Source organism: Carcharhinus amblyrhynchos, chromosome 22 (assembly GCF_965287045.1).
Source record: "Carcharhinus amblyrhynchos chromosome 22, sCarAmb.v2.hapA, whole genome shotgun sequence".
Lineage (NCBI taxonomy): Eukaryota > Metazoa > Chordata > Chondrichthyes > Carcharhiniformes > Carcharhinidae > Carcharhinus > Carcharhinus amblyrhynchos.
The window spans coordinates 34,092,763-34,110,901 of record NC_137345.1 but is presented as its reverse complement, the minus strand read 5'-3'; the positions used below and the strand labels follow the sequence as shown (position 1 = coordinate 34,110,901).

Genomic DNA, 18,139 nt, shown 5'->3' with positions numbered 1-18,139 from the left:
ACAGTACAACACTGCCCTCTTGAGGCGCTTGTATGGAATAGAGGCTTTGTATTTATAAACAAATGCCACTTGGCGATGAATATTAATGACAATTGGCATGGAAGCCATTACTTTGGATATATTTTACATTTAATTTGTGACATCGACAAGAAAATTAATTTTCAGTTATTGAATTTCACTATTTCCTCACAATTAGTGTCACAAGTATGCTTACATTAATACTGAAATGGAGTTACTCTGAAAATCCTTTAGTCGCCACACTCCGGCATCTGTTCGGGTACACTAAGGGAGAATTTAGCAAGGCCAATGCAACTGACCAGCACGTCTTTCGGACTGAGGGGGGAAGCTGGAGCACTCAGAGGAAACCCACACAGACATGGGGAGAATGTGCACATTCTAAGTAGACAGTCACCTAAGGCCAGAATTGAACCTGGGTCCCTGGCGCTGAGAGGCAACAGTGCTAACAACTATGCCACTGTGCCATCCTCTCTCTTGGAAAAAGTATCAGCAATAATTTGGGAAGAACATGCAGATTGAGATTACGAAATATAGATGTGCAGGATGCTCAAGGATTTGCAGACTTCCTGGTTTAGCTCTTAAGTTTTCAGGTTACTTGCTCCATGGAAACACCCATTTGAATTGCAGCAGCTTTATTATTTGAATTTTAACATTCAAATCAAGTACACCATGGAAGTGTTAGCAACTAACACCATACTGCATACCAATTTTACCCCATTCCCATCCTCCATTCTTTAATTTGGTTTTATTATTATTGTTCTTCTACCCTTAACTGCATCTTGTATTTGTATAATGCCTTTAAAGTCATGAAAGGCGCTTCACAGAAGCATTATGATTCAAAACATCACAATATTGCGCCTTAAAGGTAAAGGTTTAGGGCGGAAATTCAAGAGCTTGGGCCCTCGCCAAGAGGAGCAAAAATATCTTTGGAGGCCTATGGGCTGGAGGGAATTAGAGATTGGGTGTGGCCAGGCCAGGGAGGAACGTGAAAAGTAGGATAAGAATTTTAAAGTTGAAGTGTTTAACCCAGATTCTGTATAGGTCTTTGAACATGGACAATTTTGGATAACCTCAACTTTGCGATGGATAGAATACAGGAGGCTTGACGATGTGTGTTAGAATAACCTGATTCAGCCTTGGAGAGAGAAACAGATGGAATTATTGGAAAGGGAGTGGAACAGGGACCAAAGGCAATGAATTCGCTCTTTATATTTAGTTGGAAGAAATTTGTTATCCAATTGTGGATGTTAGGTAAGCAGTCTGATAATTTAGGGACAGTAGAGAGTTTGAGCGAGGTGGTACTAAAATAAACATAGGTATCATATGTGTGTGGAAGCTGATGTATTCATACTTGTGATCGTCAATAAACATGAACTTTCCTCATCAGGAATGGTGTAAAAATGGTGGTTGATCAAGTGAGTTGCTGTTTGGAACATAGGAATGCAAGAATAGACCATTTAGCTCCTTGAGCCTGTGATCATGGCTGATCTGTGACTTAACTCCATATGCTCACCTTTCTGTCAAACCTCTATTTATTTGTCATTTGCAAAAGAGAATTCCAAACCTCTGCCAGGGTTGGCCTCTGGCTTGTATACTTGTATCTTGGTTTATTTTCTCTTCATTTTTGACAATCAGTTATTAATTCATTATTGCTTTAGCTTTGGCTAAGCTGTCAACTAGTTTAAATGTTTTCTGACCCTTATCAAAGACTACAAGGAATTTAAATACTCACTTTCAATTGCCCACAACTCTTTAAATTTTTTCTTGCATGTATACAAATTTGTACATAAAATTGAGTAATTATTTAGCTAATCACTGAAATCTCTAATTGCGACCAGCGTAACAATCATCAAATGCTGTAAAAACCCATCTGATGCACAAGTGTCCTGTACGGAAAGAAATTTGCCTTCCTTACCTAGCCTGGCCTACATGCGACTCCAGGTTCACAGCAATGCAGTTGATTCTTAACTACCCTCAGTCCACGGGCAGTCACAGCTGGGCTAGCCTTGCCAGCTATCTCATGGGAGAATAAAGAAAAAAAATACAACCTTTGACAATAGAATTGAGCAAAATGAAAAAGAAGCTGGGATAGAACAAAACTCTTGATTTTACCAGAAATTTAGCCTCAGACTTGAAAAACAAAAAGAATAAAATGTAAGATTTGAGAAAATCTAAATTTTAAGTTAGAGATTAGTCATAACTTTGTATCCATAATTTTCAAACAGGTTGCAGTCAATCTTTTATGTGATATAAAATACTATTTATAATTGCCAATTATTGGATTAAATGTCATTACAGTATATGCTCTATTTGTCTTTCCAGCTCGTGTAGGAACTGGTTATGATACTTATGTTGTAACACTGTTTCATTTTCAGGTGCTGCTGTCTTTGCATATTGAGCATCTGCTATCAAACCACTGGTTAGCTTAGTTTTAATGTGTATACTATAATCAGTTGTGATACAAACTAGGAAGTTGAATACAGGTCAAAGTTGTATACCACGATGTGCAGTGTTTAGTTAAGAGGTTATTATTGATTAGACCACACACCTTTCTTTGGTCAACTTAGTTGGAATAAATATTTCATACCAAGTACTTCAATAATAATCGAAAAGTTATTTTAAATCATTGAGTAACATGGCCTGTAATTTGCAGTTGTACTGACAGTGAAGCTGTCATTACTGATATTGCTTCCACACGCGCACAGTTAAACGTGATAATTCAGAAGTTGTTGCCCATGATTTCCTTCTCTCCAGGGCTTGGTGCTGCAATGTAACGTAACGTGAATTCTAAAATTTTATGTACCCACTTGCTTGTAGCAGTTATTGAAAAAGTTGGGTCTCGGTGAATGGGGTGTAACTGAGTTCTAAGTCATAATTACAGCTAGGCAGCTTTTCTGACCACAAAAAATACATTTTAAAATACCAGTGTCTTCCCTCTATTTAAAAAATGCTTAAATTTTTAAAGTTAATTTCATACTATTTCAGCTTCTGATAATCCCACGTACGGATCTGAATCTTTAGTTTGTTGTTTATTAGAGCAGGGCATTTAAGGATGGATAATAAATGTTGGCTTAGTTAGCAATGCCCTAATTCCATGAATGCATTTTTTAAAAAAGTAAATGATCATTTCTTTTTAGTTCCTGCTTTGCTGTCTGAGAATTCCTCAGTCTGATTGGTTGTTCAGTTTACTTAATGATTCACTGTTCCTGGTCTTTTATAGGTGATGTAAGAATTAAATTGACTTAATGGGAAAAATTGACATCATGGAGCTTGCTATATCTTTATGGGCAGCTTTCTGCATAGTCCCTTCAAATTTGGGTCAGTTGTTCTTAAGTGTACTATATTTCCACAGTACAGTGTTGTTTTCCTTCGGATGTCATAGTTTTGTTTTCAGCATAATTGGTAACAAGCCTGGAGGTATAATTAACAACGGTTTCACGGAAGAAAAGCCACTTTTAGTTGTTGAAAAATAATTATTACATATGGAAGAATAGTGTGTATACATAACTATAATCTTACTAAAACACAGTTAACCTAATGTACTGATGCATGTTGCTTGTGGCCTCCCCACTCGATCTGTTATTGCAACCATTTGTTTTTTTTTGTGTGGTTGTCAAAGGTCGTGTTACAGACAGATCTGTACTTCTATTGCAGTCAAAGCCTCTTTGTGATGCAACATGCAGGTTTTTGTATGACCGGATTATATTTGAGAAAATATAGTGAGTTAAGTTCACCCTGTGCTTCTGTTCTTGCATAGGAATTGATGTTGAGGTTGCAAGGAAAGAGGAAGAACACAGAATGCTTCAGGATGCCAGGCAGTGGTTGAACAGTGGCAAAATAGAAGATGTAAGGAACACCAAATCGGGTGGCACAGCTTTGCATGTAGCTGCTGCAAAAGGCTACTTGGAAGTTTTAAAGTAAGTACATGATAGTTTAAAATAAGATGAAATCAGCTACCCATAGCAGTGAGAATACATTTTATGCTCATTTTGAGTTTACCGATCCAATCCTACACGCTTATTTCTTGGTGATATGATAAAACGGAATAAGCATGTTTTTTGGGCTGTGTGTTTTCCTTGAGAATTTTCAGTCCTGAAGACTTCAACCTTTTATTCAGTGTGGGTGTACAGCACTCGTCACCCTCTTGACTCTCACTTGAAGTGGTCACTCTTCACCTTGAACCTTGACTTCAGTTTTGGCAGGCTATTCAGTTATAGATCATCACAGCTGAGTCATTCCTCTTCTTGTCAAATGCCAAATATGCAGGTTTCCATCAAGGGTCGGTGTTTAATAATCTGGCCAGTTTTCCTTTCCTTTTCCTGGTTCAGGTAATGGTGCCAATTTCAGTTCACCTGCATTAACCCTCTTGCCATTCACCACACATTTGTTTCAGAGCAGCTCTCAACACAGACATGGATTGACTGTAACTTTCTTGATCAATGTAAACGTGTTACCTGCTGAATTTGGTGCATTTTGTTTATTCTTTGTGCAGAACTAAATGCTAAATGAATTTGCTGCTCTAGAATATTATCTTCCAAAATGATGTATTCCTTACTTAAATATTTTCAGTGAAACCTATTGTTTTCTGATTACATGACTTATTTTATCTTGTGGTTAGTGTTTAACTATATATAATCAAATCCAAAATGACTTTAACCTCAGTATTTGGTGTGAAAGACACTCTCCACCCATAGTTTTTTGCATGCCTGGGTTGGTGGGGGAGGCAAGTTTTGCTTTATATAACTTGTGAACATTGGCGTGCCGCACACATGCACACACAATTTGGCAAGGGGGTGGGGTGGGTTGGGTGGGTACTTGCAAGAAGTTGCAACCTATGGCTTGATACTGGGTTTGAGGAAAGATTTTATCCAGAGGGTAGCTTAGAAAAGCTCGGATTGTTGTTCTTTGAGCAAACCAGGTGAAGGGAAGATTTGATAGAGGTGCACAAAATTATGACAGGTTTAGATAAAACTGTTCCCATTACCTGATGGCACAAGGATTAAAATGTCCAGATTGAGTGTTTTGGGCAAAAGTGCAGGGGGATGTGAGGATTACATTTTTAACAACAATTCGAACACGTTGCCTATGAGGTTAGTGGGAGCAGAGACGGTGAATGATTTTAAAAATAAATAGAAGTATACCTGTAAGGTTTCAGAGATCAAAGTGAGAGAATTGCACAAATTGGATTGCTTGACAGAGAGCTAGCATGGACTGAATTACCATCATGTGCTCTAATGACTCTGGTGCTTGTTCTCTAGACTGCTGATACAGGCTGGATATGATGTAAATGTCAAGGACAATGATGGGTGGACTCCACTTCATGCTGCTGCTCACTGGTGTAAAGAAGAAGCCTGTAGAGTCCTTGTGGAGAATTTTTCTGACATGGAGGCTGTTAACAAAGTGGTCAGTGGCTTTTAATAAACTAATTTTCATTGTTTAAATGCATTTTTGAAACCCAATTTTACATTTAAATTTTGCTTTGAAATTATTTTTTAGAAATTACCATCCAGGATGATGATAATGGACAAGTCAGATCCCAGTTAAACCTGGTTTGGAAGTTTTTTTAAAAGAAACTAAGATAGCATTTATGGAAGGATGTTATTGAGCAAATTCACAGAAGTTTGCAGATGAGCTTTGAACATCAAATAAAATTATTTATTGAACAAGAAAAATGAACTGTATTACAACAGACAAAAAGGTTGGGAGGATTTCAACATGAACAAAAGAATATTAGTTATTCACAATTCTTTCACCCCAGTGATATCCTTATAGGCGAATGCAAATTCAGAAAGATAATTTGTCATATCTAACTTGTACTTTAATAGTGTAAATATGCAATACATGTAAACCAATTGGCGAATTGTGTCAATGCTACCTCACAGCTACAGGGAACCGGGTTCAATTCTGGCCTTTGGTGACTGTTTAATTTGCACATTCTTCCTTTGTATGAGTGGGTTTCTTCCTGGTGCCCCCCCACAACCCAAAGATGTGCCAATTCGGTGGATTGGCCATGCTAAGTTGTCCCTTAGTGTCCCAAGATGTGTAGGTTAGATGGATAAGCCATAAGATACGCAGTCAGAGAGTTAGTGCAGACTCTGGGTTGAATGGCCTCTTGTGCACTTGTGGTGTAGAGATTCTACACCACAGTACAATGTAAATGCAAGATATGACCAAAGGACATTTTATAGATTTCTTAACTCACCCAGAGGTTCATAAGAACGTTAGGGAACATACTGACATTGGGGTATTGTCACTGGACGAGGAATCCAGAAATGCAGGGGAGTGTTGTGGCGACCTGGTACACCTGGTTCACTAATGTCCTTTAGGGAAGGAAATCGGTCATTCTTATCCAGTCCGGCCTAAACGTGACTCCAGGTCCACAGCAGTGTGGTTGACTCTACTCTCTGCAAAGGGTATTGCAAACCATTCTGTTTAAGGGCAATTATGGTTGGGCAATGAATGCCAGGCTTGCTAGCAATGCCCACATCCCCTGAATAAAAAAAAATTCCAGTGCTGGCTGACTCGTTCTGTGTTCTATGACTCTCCCCAGTATTTTGTGCACTTAGATATTCCTTTCTGATACTTTGTCTTGTTTTGCACTCCAATCAAGTTACTCTAAACCCTCCCCAATAACATTAGCAAATTGTCCCACAAGGAACTCTGTTCTTGCTGCCTAGAGTTGTTGTTATTGATGTGGAAGCCAACAAAGATGACATCTTTGACCCTGGCACCAGGAAGGTAATATACCATCCTGGAATCACATTAGTGATTGCAGAAATATTGCTGTTTTCCCCTCACTATAGAATCTTCTATCACTGTTGTTCACTAAATCTTCTTTGTGCCCCTTATGCAGCTGAGCTACCCATTGTGTCATGGACTTGGCTCTGACTGCACTCTCCAGTGAACCATCGTTCATCAGTATTCACAACTCAGCATTGATTGGAGAATGGAATACACCTTACAATACCTGCTCGCTTCTTCTTGACTGGGTGGTCACACATTCCCTTTCCCCCGTGTACTCTTAAGCTGTGGGGTGACTACATCTATAAATGTAGTATCCACGAAGCTCCCAACTTCTTGTTGAAGTATTAGTAAACATACAGCTCCAAAACAACTTGTAAAGATTAATTCCAGTGAGATTGTTGGAGGGATGTTCTTCAGTTATTTTCAGCTGAAATAAATTGAACCGGTCTTGTCTGCTTGCTGAGCTTTATTCTTTGAGAGAAAGTTACCTGATTTTATTCAGACTTTCATGGAAAGGAGGTTGCATTAGTAGTTCAGGTTGAAAAATATTTTCCAATAATAAGCCCTGTTTAAATTTTAGTAGAATGCCATAATGAACAGTATACGTTTTTTGAACTGATGCTTCTTATATGCAGGAGAGTGAAAGGGGATATGCCTTGACATTGTCTGTATGGTGAAATAAACACTGCATGTTGATATCAGAAATGCTAAGCTGAGGAGTACTGCTGGAGTCAAACATCTCTAGTTAGCCCCAAACTATTCCAATGCATGATTTTTAAAAGAATAGAAGTATCTGGAGTACAACACATACTTTTGTTTCTACAGCTCTGGCCCTATTCTTTTTGCTCAATGTTGAAGTATCTATTGCACTTCAGTGGAAGGCAGGGAGCCTTGCTTTTTATTCTCCCGAAGTTATCCTTATATCTCTGCCATTGTAGCCAATAGGTAATGATGAGAAAAATGTTTAGCTGACAGAAGGCATCTGAAATGAACTTCTGTTGTCACTTATGCTTTTTTCCTCTAAGGTGTCTGGCAAATGCGTATAATCTGCCCATTTACTTCGGTTAAAATCAAAGGATGTTAGCATCAGCGCCGCATGACCTGTACAAATGGTGAAATATTTTTAAAACTAGAGACTAGTGGATTTGCAACAATTCAGAAGATATTCACTTTAAAAATAGCAGTAGAGTTTGGTACATTGATTTTTACTTATGTTTGAGATGTAATTATTTTAAAATTCCTTTTCAATAGTTTTCCAATCAATTGTTTATGTGTGGTCTCTGCTCTAACTTCTTTAGCTGGGCACAAGAGGTGTTGCGTATACAGGCGTTGTTTGCCCTTTGCTATTTGGAAATGTTCAGTCTCATCGTCAATTCTCCCTTCTATTAACAACACCCATCCCCCAATAATACAGCTGAGAACTACCTATGCAAATCTAAACGACTCTATTTACAAGTTATCTATGTTGTGTTTGCAGGGTCAGACTCCTTTTGATTTAGCAGATGAAAGCATTGTTGAGCTTTTAGAGGAACTTCAGAAGAAACAGAATATTGTAAGTAACTTTTTTGGCCTTTTCTTCCCTCATGCTTGACAGCATTTAGCTTAAAAAGTCCATCCGATGGAACATTGATATGGCTGATAAAACAACCATGAAATATTCAAGCAATACAATGTGAACTCATTGTCCTTTAGAAGACAAAAAAAAGCAGCTTTTCAGAGCCACGTACAAAACCGCAGCAATTGTCTTATTTTGGACTACACGACTAACCACTGCCTTTATAACCATGTAGAAAAGAACCCAAACTAAACCATAGAAATCATAGAAGCCCTACAGTACAGAAGGAGGCCATTTGGCCCATCAAGTTTGCACTGACCACAATCCCATCCAGGCCCTACCCCCATATCCCTACATATTTCACCCACTAATCCCTCTAACCTACGCATCTCAGGACACTAAGGGGCAAATAAGGGCCAATCGACCTGACCCCGCACATCTTTGGACAATGGGAGGAAACCAGAACACCTGGAGAAAACACACGCAGACACGAGGAGAACGTGCAAACGCCACACAGACAGTGACCCAAGCTGGGAATCAAACCCAGATCCCTGGAGCTGTGAAGCAGCAGTGCTACCCTGTGCTACTGTGCTGCCCAAATATCTTTCCAATGAGTAGATTTTTAAATTTACTTTGTGCAAAGTATTTCTACCTAAAATGATATTTTAAATGGGACTTTGTTGTGGCCATTATGGAAACATGGTTAGATCAGGGACAGGAATGGTTGTTGGCAGTTCTGGGCTATAGATGTTTCAGTAAGAGTAGGGAAGGCGGTAAAAGAGGTGGAGGAGTAACATTGTTAATCAACGATAGTTTAAAGGCTGCTGAAAAGCATTTTGAGGATGACCTGCCTACTGAGGTAATATGGGCTGAAGTTAGAAATAGGGATGGATCGGTCACGTTGATTGGAGTTTTCTATAGGCCCCAAATAGTAATAGAGGTGTGAAGAAGGAAATGGCAAAGCAGATTGTGGATAGGTGTGGAGGTCACAGGGTAGTTATCATGGATGACTTTAACTTTCCAAATATTGATTGGAGCCTTTATAGGTCGAATAGTTCAGATGGGACACTTCTTGTTCAGTGTGTGCAGGAGGGTTTCCTGACACAATGTGTAGATAAGCCGACAAAGGTGGGGCCACATTGGACTTGGTACTGGGTAATGAACCGGCCCAAGTTTTATATTTATTTGTGGGAGAGCACTTTGGAGAGAGTGACCACAATTCGGTGTCCTTCATTATTGCAATGGAGAGGGATAAGGTCACACGGCAGGGCAAGGTTTATAATTGAGGCAGGGGTAATTATGATGCAATTAGGCAACAAGTAGGAAGCATAAGATGGGAACAGAAACTGTCAGGTATGGGCAGAAACGAAAAGTGGAGCTTTTTCAAGGAACAAATACTGAGTGTCCTTGATAGGTATGTCCCTGTCAGGCAGGGAGGAAATGGCCGAGTGAGGGAACCATGGTTCGCCAAGGAGATTGAATGTCTTGTCAAGAGGAAAAAGGAAGCATATGTAAGGGTGAAAAAACAAGGTTCAGTTGGGTCACTTGAGAGTTACAAGGTAGCTAGGAATGAGTTAAAAAATTGGCTTAGGAGAGGTAGAAGGGGGCATTAGAAGTCCTTGGCAGGTCAGATAAAGGAAAACCCCAAGGCTTTTTACTCTTATCTGAGAAATAAAAGAATGACTAGGGTGAGGTTAGGGCCAGTCAAGGATGGTAGGGGAAACTTGTGCATGGAGTCAGAAGAGATAGGAGAGACGTTGAATGAATATTTCTCTTCAGTGTTCACTAAAGGACTAAACTAGCACTAAATATAAAAAAGGACAGTAAAAGTTTTTACAAATATATAAAGAAGAGGCTGGCTAGAGTGAATGTTGGACCCTTGGAGGATGAGAGGGGGGTTTAGCAGTGGGCAATGAGGAAATGGCTGAGGCTTTAAATAAGTTTTTTGCCTCGGTCTTCAAGGAGGAGGACACGAATAGTTTGCCGGATATTAAAGATAGAAGGATGGTAGGCGATGAGGGCCTAAATGCGGTTACTATCACTAGAGGGGTAATGCTTGATAGACTAATGGGACTGAAGGTGGACAAGTCCCCAGGACCGGATGGAATGCATCCCAAGGTTCTGAAAGAAATGGCAGACGTGATAGTGGATGCCTTAGTAATTATTTATCAAAATTTGCTGGACTCTGGGGAAGTGCCGGTAGATTGGAAAACGGCTAATGTTACACCGCTGTTTAAAAAAGGTAGCAGACAAAAGGCAGGGAATTATAGGTCGGTTAGTTTAACGTCTGCAGTTGGAAAAATGCTAGAATCTGTCATCAAAGAAGAAATAGCGAGGCACCTAGAAAAGAGTGGTTTGATCGAGCAGACGCAGTACGGATTCATTAAGGGGAAGCCGTGTTTGATGAATTTATTGGATTTCTATGAGTATGTGACTAGTGTGGTAGACAGAGGGGAACCAGTGGATGTGGTGTTTTTAGATTTCCAAAAGGCGTTTGATAAGGTGCCTCACAAAAGGTTGCTACAGAAGGTTAGGGTGCACAGAGTTGGGGGTAAGGTGTTAGCATGGATAGAGGATTGGCTGTCTAATAAGAAGCAAAGAGTGGGTATCAATGGGTGTCATTCTGGTTGGCAATTGGTGACTAGTGGAGTGCTGCAGGGATCGGTGCTGGGGCCTCAACTGTTTACCATTTACATAGATGATCTGGAGGAGGGGGCTGAGTGTAGAGTGACAAAATTTGCTGATGGCACGAAGATGAGTGGAAAAGCAAATTGCGTGGAGGGTGTGGAAAGTCTGTAGAGAGATCTGGATAGGCTGAGCGAGTGGACGAGGACCTGGCAGATGGAGTATAATGTTAGCAAGTGTGAGGTTATCCACTTTGACAGAAATAATAGTAGGAGGGATTATTATTTAAAAGGCGAAAAGCTGCAGCATGCTACAGTGCAGAGGGACCTGGGGGTCCTTGTGCACAAGTCGCAAAAACCCAGTCTGCAGGTGCAGCAGGTGATCAAGAAGGCAAATGGAATGTTGGCCTTTATAGCGAGGGGCATAGAATATAAAAGTAGGGAGGTCTTGCTGCAACTGTACAGGGTACTTGTGAGGCCGCAGCTGGAGTACTGTGTGCAGTTTTGGTCGCCGCACTTGTGGAAGGATATATTGGCCTTGGAGGGAGTGCAGAGGAGGTTCACTAGGCTGATACCGGAGATGAGGGGGATGGCCTATGAAGAGAGACTAAATAGACTGGGTCTGTACTCGTTGGAGTTTAGAAGGATGATGGGGGGATCTTATAGAGACGTATAAGATAATGATAGGGTAGAGGTAGAGAGATTCTTCCCGCTTAGAAAGGATAGCAAGACTAGAGGACACAGCCTCAAGATAGGGGTTGGGTGGGGGGGGGAGTAGTTTAGATCAGAGTTGAGGAGGAACTTCTTCACTCAAAGGGTGGTGAATCTCTGGAATTCTCTGCCCATTGAAGTGGTGGAGGCTACCCTGCTAAATATATTTAAGTCACGGGTAGATAGGTTTCTGCTAGACAGGGGAATTAAGGGTTATGGGGAGAAAGCGGGAAAATGGAACTGATCCACTTCAGATCAGCCATGATCTTATTGAATGGTGGGGCAGGCTCAAATAGCTAGATGGCCTACTCCTGCTCCTTATGAGAGGGGCCATGTTTTTGAGGATGAGAGTGTGATACAGGCTCTTAGGATGGAGGAGGTAGATGTTCTGAGGGAAGATGTATTAGCAATTTTGAAAAACCTGAGGGTCAATAAGTCCCCTGGGCCAGATGGGATACATCCTAGGATACTTTGGGAGGCAAGGGATGAGATTGCAGAGCCTTTAGCTTTGATCTTTGGGTCCTCATTGTCCACGGGGATTGTGCCAGAGGACTGGAGAGTGGCGAATGTTTTTTCTCTCTTCAAGAAAGGAAATAGGCATGACCCTGGTAATTATAGGCCAGTTAGTCTTACTTCGGTGGTCGGTCAGTTAATGGAAAGGGCCCTGAGAGATAGGATTTATGACCGTTTGGAAACAGGCAGCTTAATCCAGGATGGTCTGCACATTTTCTTGAGGGGTAAGTCCTGCCTTACAAATTTGATAGAATTCTTTGAGGCGGTAACTAAGTTTGTAGACAGAGGTAGAACAGTTGATGCCATATACATGGATTTTAGTAAGGCGTTTGATAAGGTTCCCCATGGTACGCTCATGAAGAAAGTAAGGAGGTGTGGGATAGAAGGAAACTTGGCCGATTGGATAAGTAACTGGCTGTCTCATAGAAGACAGAGGGTGGTGGTGGAGAGAAAATTTTCAGACTGGAGGCCAGTTACCAGCGGTGTACCACAGGGTCCTCTGTTGTTTGTAATTTTTTATCAATGACTTGGAAGAGCGGGCTGAAGGGTAGGTTAGTAAATTTGCTGATGACACCAAGTTTGGTGGAGTAGTGGATGAGGTGGAGGGCTCTTGTAGGCTGCAAAGAGACATTAATAGGATGCAGAGCTGGGCAGAAAAGTGGCAGATGGAGATTAACACTGATAAGTACGAGGGGATTCATTTTGGTAGGGCAAACTTGCATGCGGAAAACAGGAGGAACAGAGAGATCTTGGGGTTCATATCCACAGATCTCTGAAGGTTCCACTCAAGTGGATAGAGTCATGAAGAAGGCTTATAGTGTGTTAGCGTTTATTAACAGGCGGTTTGAGTTTAAGAGTCATGGGGTTATGTTGCAACTATACCAGACCTTCGTGAGACCACATTTGGAATATTGTGTGCAGTTCTGGTCACCTCACTATAAGAAGGATGTGGAAGCATTGGAGAGAGTTCAGAGGAGATGCTGCCTGGTTTGGAGGGTAGGTCTTATGAGAAAAAGTTGAGGGAGCTAGGAGTTTTCTGTTAAGAGAGGAGGAGGATGAGAGACAACTTAATAGAGGTTATAAGATGATGAGGGGGATAGATAGAGTGGACGTGCAGAGACTGTTCCCTCGGGTGGATGTAGCTGTTACTAGGGGGCATAACTTTAAGGTTCATGGTGGGAGATATAGGAGGCATGTGTGAGGTAGATTCTTCACTCAGAGTGGTTGGGATGTGGAATGCACTGTCTGCTGTGATAGTGGAGTTGGACACTTTAGGAACTTTCAAGCGGTTTTTGGATAGGCACACGGAGCACACCAAAATGATAGGGAGTGGGATAGCTTGATGTTAGTTTTGGGCAAAGCTCGGTGCAACATCGAGGGCCGAAGGGTCTGTACTGTGCTCTACTGTTCTATGTTCTAAATGTTCATTCAGCATTTTGCATAATGTTTGTCAGAGTTATCATTGAAACTCCTGTATAAACACACATCAATAGATTTACCCATATAAGTGTCTTCATAGCTACCTAATGTTATCATTTTCCTCTGTCCCCTATCGCAAATTTGAAGTTTATTAATATGACTGTCTCTGACATAACTTTAAAAGGGCTACTTTGATTTTGGATACTGTTGTAGGTGTTGTTAACTTTGTGGTGCTGTTGAATAGTTTATTTTCTGCTTCAGTCTTATTTACCCCTTAGTAAGTATTCAGGTAAGTGCAACTTTTTTAAAAGAAAGCATTCACTTAGAATCCTACTTTCAAAGAAACATCCTGGAAACCCCAAGAATGGTGATCACTTTCTCTCAAACTGCAACTTAACTTTTGGCAGTGAAACAGCTGCATTTCAATCTGCTCAGGCTTCCGAAATGAATATTTCAGCTTACGGGGATTTTGTGTACCAGTTTTCCCTTTCCAGTTCTGGTGCCAGTTCTGTGATTTTTTTCATTCTAAGCCATACCTTAGAATTCTTGGTTTGTTCAGGCATTACCTACTCTTGTGGTTTGTCTTTTGTTGACCTTTCATCTCTTTTGTCACATTGTTACATTTGTGATAGTGCATACTTTGCAAGCTTTTAACTCCATAATTTTACAAGCTGGCAAATGTGATTTTTGACTGGAATCTGTTGCCTTAGTGACTATTAAATCCAAAATAAGAATTGAAACATTTTTAAAAATACATATTTTGCAATATGCCATTTTAAAGTAAAAAAAACTTTATTAGTCACAAGAAGTACTTTTAGCTATAAAGTACTGTGCAATATCTCAAAGTTGTTATTCAGTGCATGTTGACCATAAAGGCCACAAATCTGAAGCAGAACTAGCAAACTTAACTCGCAACAGATCAGTCAGTATTGAATGATGAAGTTTTATTAGGATGTGTACCTGAAACATTAACTCCTATGTGTGGATGATGATGATGGGCCTATTTCAAGCAGTTTGTGCTTTCTGGCCAAAATATGTTCTGATGTTAACAGTTGGTAAGATCTTCTTACCTAAACCTGTTTTGCAAAATTCACAATCTGGCTATTGCAGTCGGGCATGTTGGTGTTACTTTGGCCAAATTGATGGGATTCCTTTTGAATCTGAAGAGTTTAATTCTTGCTATCAACTACGGAATACAGTCTAGCTGACAATTCAATGCAACACTAAAGGAATGCTGCACTATCTGACGTGTTATCTTTAGCCTGCATGCTCGGATGGATGCAGAAACAAAACCCATGCTCTTGTTTGAATAAGAGCAGAGAATTATGATGTTCTGGCTAGCATTCATCCCTTGAACAATACTTCCAAAAACTGATCATGCGATCATTTATTTATCGTTTGGAGGACTTGATTATGTGCAAATTGGCTGTCACAAATAGTATAGCAACAAAAAATGGTTATATCTCATTATTCATTTATTGTATCGTAATCTGGAATGTCCTGAGATTATGATGCCAGTGATTAATTGAGTTGGTATTTGTGTCCACAATTTGAAATTGGTGTGCAGTTGTGACCGCTAAAATAAATCTGACATTGTTGTTTGTTTGTTTTCTAACAGCTTCGCACTGAGAAACAGGCTGTGAGATCAACGCTCATTGAATCAACTGTAAATTGCAAAGTACAGACCAAGCACTTGAGGTATTTTGAACTATGATAAATGCTCCATTTTCTGTGAAATGATATTAGTTAATTAGATACTTTTGGCTTTGAAAATCAACTATTGGATTTTAATCACTTAACGATAGCTTGTGTGCAATATTTTAGTGGAGTTTCTCCTCTTTCCCCCACTCCCTACTGCAGTAAACTGCAGTGTCCAATTAAATGGTAACTTAATTAAATACTGTTTGCATTTGTCTTCCTTCTTACAGGTCGGGAGGCATACTGGGCCATCTAACCACTTCACTGAGGTGGGGAGCCAATTTACATAATTAAAAACCTTATTGGGGATCATTAAAGCAGAGTGGATGGCTTTTTGCCAGTGGTGAACCAGCCTGTAGCAGCCATAGAGTCAAAGGCTGTATGTCCCAAAGCAGTTGCATCAGGAGATTCAGTCTCCACCACTGCTCCCCAGCCCTAATAATCTTCTAAACTCTGATCAGCAAAGTCTTGTGCTTTTGATCATCCTGAATTTATTATTTCCACCTAACTTTTTTCATGAACTGTGGGTGTCAGTGGCTAGGTTAGCATATCTCAAATTTCCCTCAAGAAGCTGACTTCTTGAACTACTGCAGGACATGAGGTATAGGTACACCTACAATACTGTTCTGGAGTTCCAGGATTGTGATCCAGTGACAGTGAAGGAATGGCAATAGGGTTCCAAGTCAGAATGATTTGTGACTTGGAGGGGAAGGGGAACACCACAAGCTGGTAGTTCCCCTTCCCCTCCAGCTTGTGGTGTTCCCAAGCTTCTGCTGCCCTTGTCCTTGGTTGCGCGTTTGGAAGGTGCTTTCAAAAGAGCCTTGATGAATTGTCTGTCCAAGGGCATCTGTATTTTGAGGCATCTTCATGGTTTCCGACTTGGCCTAGCAGCGCCCACCTCTCACGGTGCAGCTGAAACTTCAGAGCTGCTAGCCTCTGAGTGATTGGGTCAGGATTCGTCGGAGGGGACAGGTAGGAGGACACCTACAGTAGAGAATCAAGTGGTTCCATTACTGGCAACTGCAGACTCAGGATTAGAATCTGCTGCGGAATCTGTGCAGTTACAATCAAAATTCAGGCTGTCATGTCAGCTACTAAAATTACTTGAATCCTGTTTTTCCTTTGCAGTCAAAAAAATTGGAGATAGTTTATAAGGATTTATTTTAATACTGTGACCAGGATTTTAGGACCTCCTCTCTGGCAGGATATTACAGCCCCCTTCCCCCACTCCCCTGCTCCCTTCCCCCTCTGAACTGAAGGAAAGTTTAAATAGCTTGCCGCATCCGACAGTGGGGCAGATGTGCTAAGGTGGGGCGGGGCTGTAAAGTCCTGGTCAGTGAATTTGCATAGTTTTTTTTAAATTCGATGTTCAAGAAGCGTTGAAGAATATTTGTTAAACTGGACAGACTGGTTTACAAATGTCAGAACATGAAAATAAAAGCTTCAAAGTGCCATACAAGGTAGAATAACTTCAAAATGAAGATCAAAGACCACGCCAAGGAGTTTATCCAGAAGTCCATAAAGTGCTTAATTCTTGAGCTTGCATTGAGCTTCATTGGACCACTGCAACAGGCCAAGGATAGAAATCAGAGGAAGGTTGTGAGTTAAAATGGCAAGCAACCGAAAGCTCGGGGTCATGCTTCAGGACTGAGTTGTTCATTATTCTGGCATTTACACTCATTCTAGACAAATGATTTGTCTCTTTACTACAAACATTGCCACTCACTTTGCCTTTTAATCCATGACATTTTTGTCATTTAATCCTTTCTGCCCTCCACTATATCCCAGACTTATGTTCTTCCTGCTTTGGCAGACAGCCTATCACATTGCTACCCTTCTCAGTTGAGCAGAACTCATGTTTGACTCGAAATGTTAACTCTGATTCCTCTCCAAAAATGTTGCCAGACCTGTTGAGTATTTTCAACACTCTGTTTCTATTGAAATAAGGATATTTGCCAAAGACAAATGATCTGGGGGCTGACAAGGTGCTTTGGCTGTTAAACTCCAGAGTTATGCTTCTGTATAAATAGATATTGGACAATGTAGCCACATTCTTGAACATCAGAAGTTCCTTCATTGATTTTGTCCCATTTTGTGACACTTCAAAAAAAAAACCTGAAATAAGATTCAAGCTTTTAAATCCATGATAAAAAGGTCAAGAGATTGATTGCAAAAAGAATACCTTAGAAATGAAATTTAAAACTGATATTGATCCATTCCACTAATCAAAATCTGTGGAATTTAGCTACAGAGTAGACTTCTGCAATTTCTGAAAGAAACTGCTTTTCCAGATGAGATGTTTATCTGTACAGCTGAGATTAATAAGAAAACTGTCAAGAGTAAAAGAATAACACTGTGTCTTGTATATCACTTGGTGCATTCAGCAATACCTATCTTGGAAAAGAATTGTGTTTTTAGTTTCCATAGGAAACTTTCTGCCAGCTTTGCAAATTTTACAGCATTTTTGTGGCTTGTAAAGCAGGCAAAGCAAATTCAGAAAGTGATTTCTAATCTACCTGATATGCCTCTTCCAGACAATAAAATATCTACTGCCTCTTAAATCCACTCCTCCCATTCTTAAGTGCTAATGCTGAGAATATGTTTTCCAACATTACTACCTCCAGATCAACACGCTTTGCAAATTTAATTCCTAAGTGCCATACTTTGGGGTTTCTTTTCTGCCTCATTAAATTGGTGTCAGAATAGAGTAGAATAAATGTGGGTCACTATTTAGCTTTTTAATAAAAAATCTGGAAGAAGATTCAACCTTTTAAATCTATGATTTAAAAAAAGAAATTAATGATCATTGCTAATACTCTTCAATAAGTAGCTCATAATAGTGAAAATGGGCAAGCAT

At 40.2% G+C, this 18,139-nt stretch overlaps 1 protein-coding gene across 6 annotated transcripts in view; it reads left to right on the top strand.

The window, feature by feature from the left end:
• LOC145357047 (protein phosphatase 1 regulatory subunit 12B-like) overlaps positions 1-18,139 on the top strand; it is a 235,361-nt gene that overhangs the window by 47,006 nt on the left and 170,216 nt on the right. For 5 of the 6 annotated variants that reach the window (XR_013889240.1, XM_080210109.1, XM_080210107.1 and 2 more), the window contains exons 3-7: positions 3,776-3,935; positions 5,277-5,421; positions 8,240-8,314; positions 15,203-15,282; positions 15,513-15,551. Coding sequence is in view for 5 of the 6 variants with exons in the window: in XM_080210109.1 (XP_080066235.1) it covers positions 3,776-3,935; positions 5,277-5,421; positions 8,240-8,314; positions 15,203-15,282; positions 15,513-15,551 (499 nt within the window). In the remaining variant the exon portion in view is untranslated. The remainder of the gene's footprint in view (positions 1-3,775; positions 3,936-5,276; positions 5,422-8,239; positions 8,315-15,202; positions 15,283-15,512; positions 15,552-18,139) is intronic. The other variant, XM_080210108.1, reaches the window with a different exon arrangement.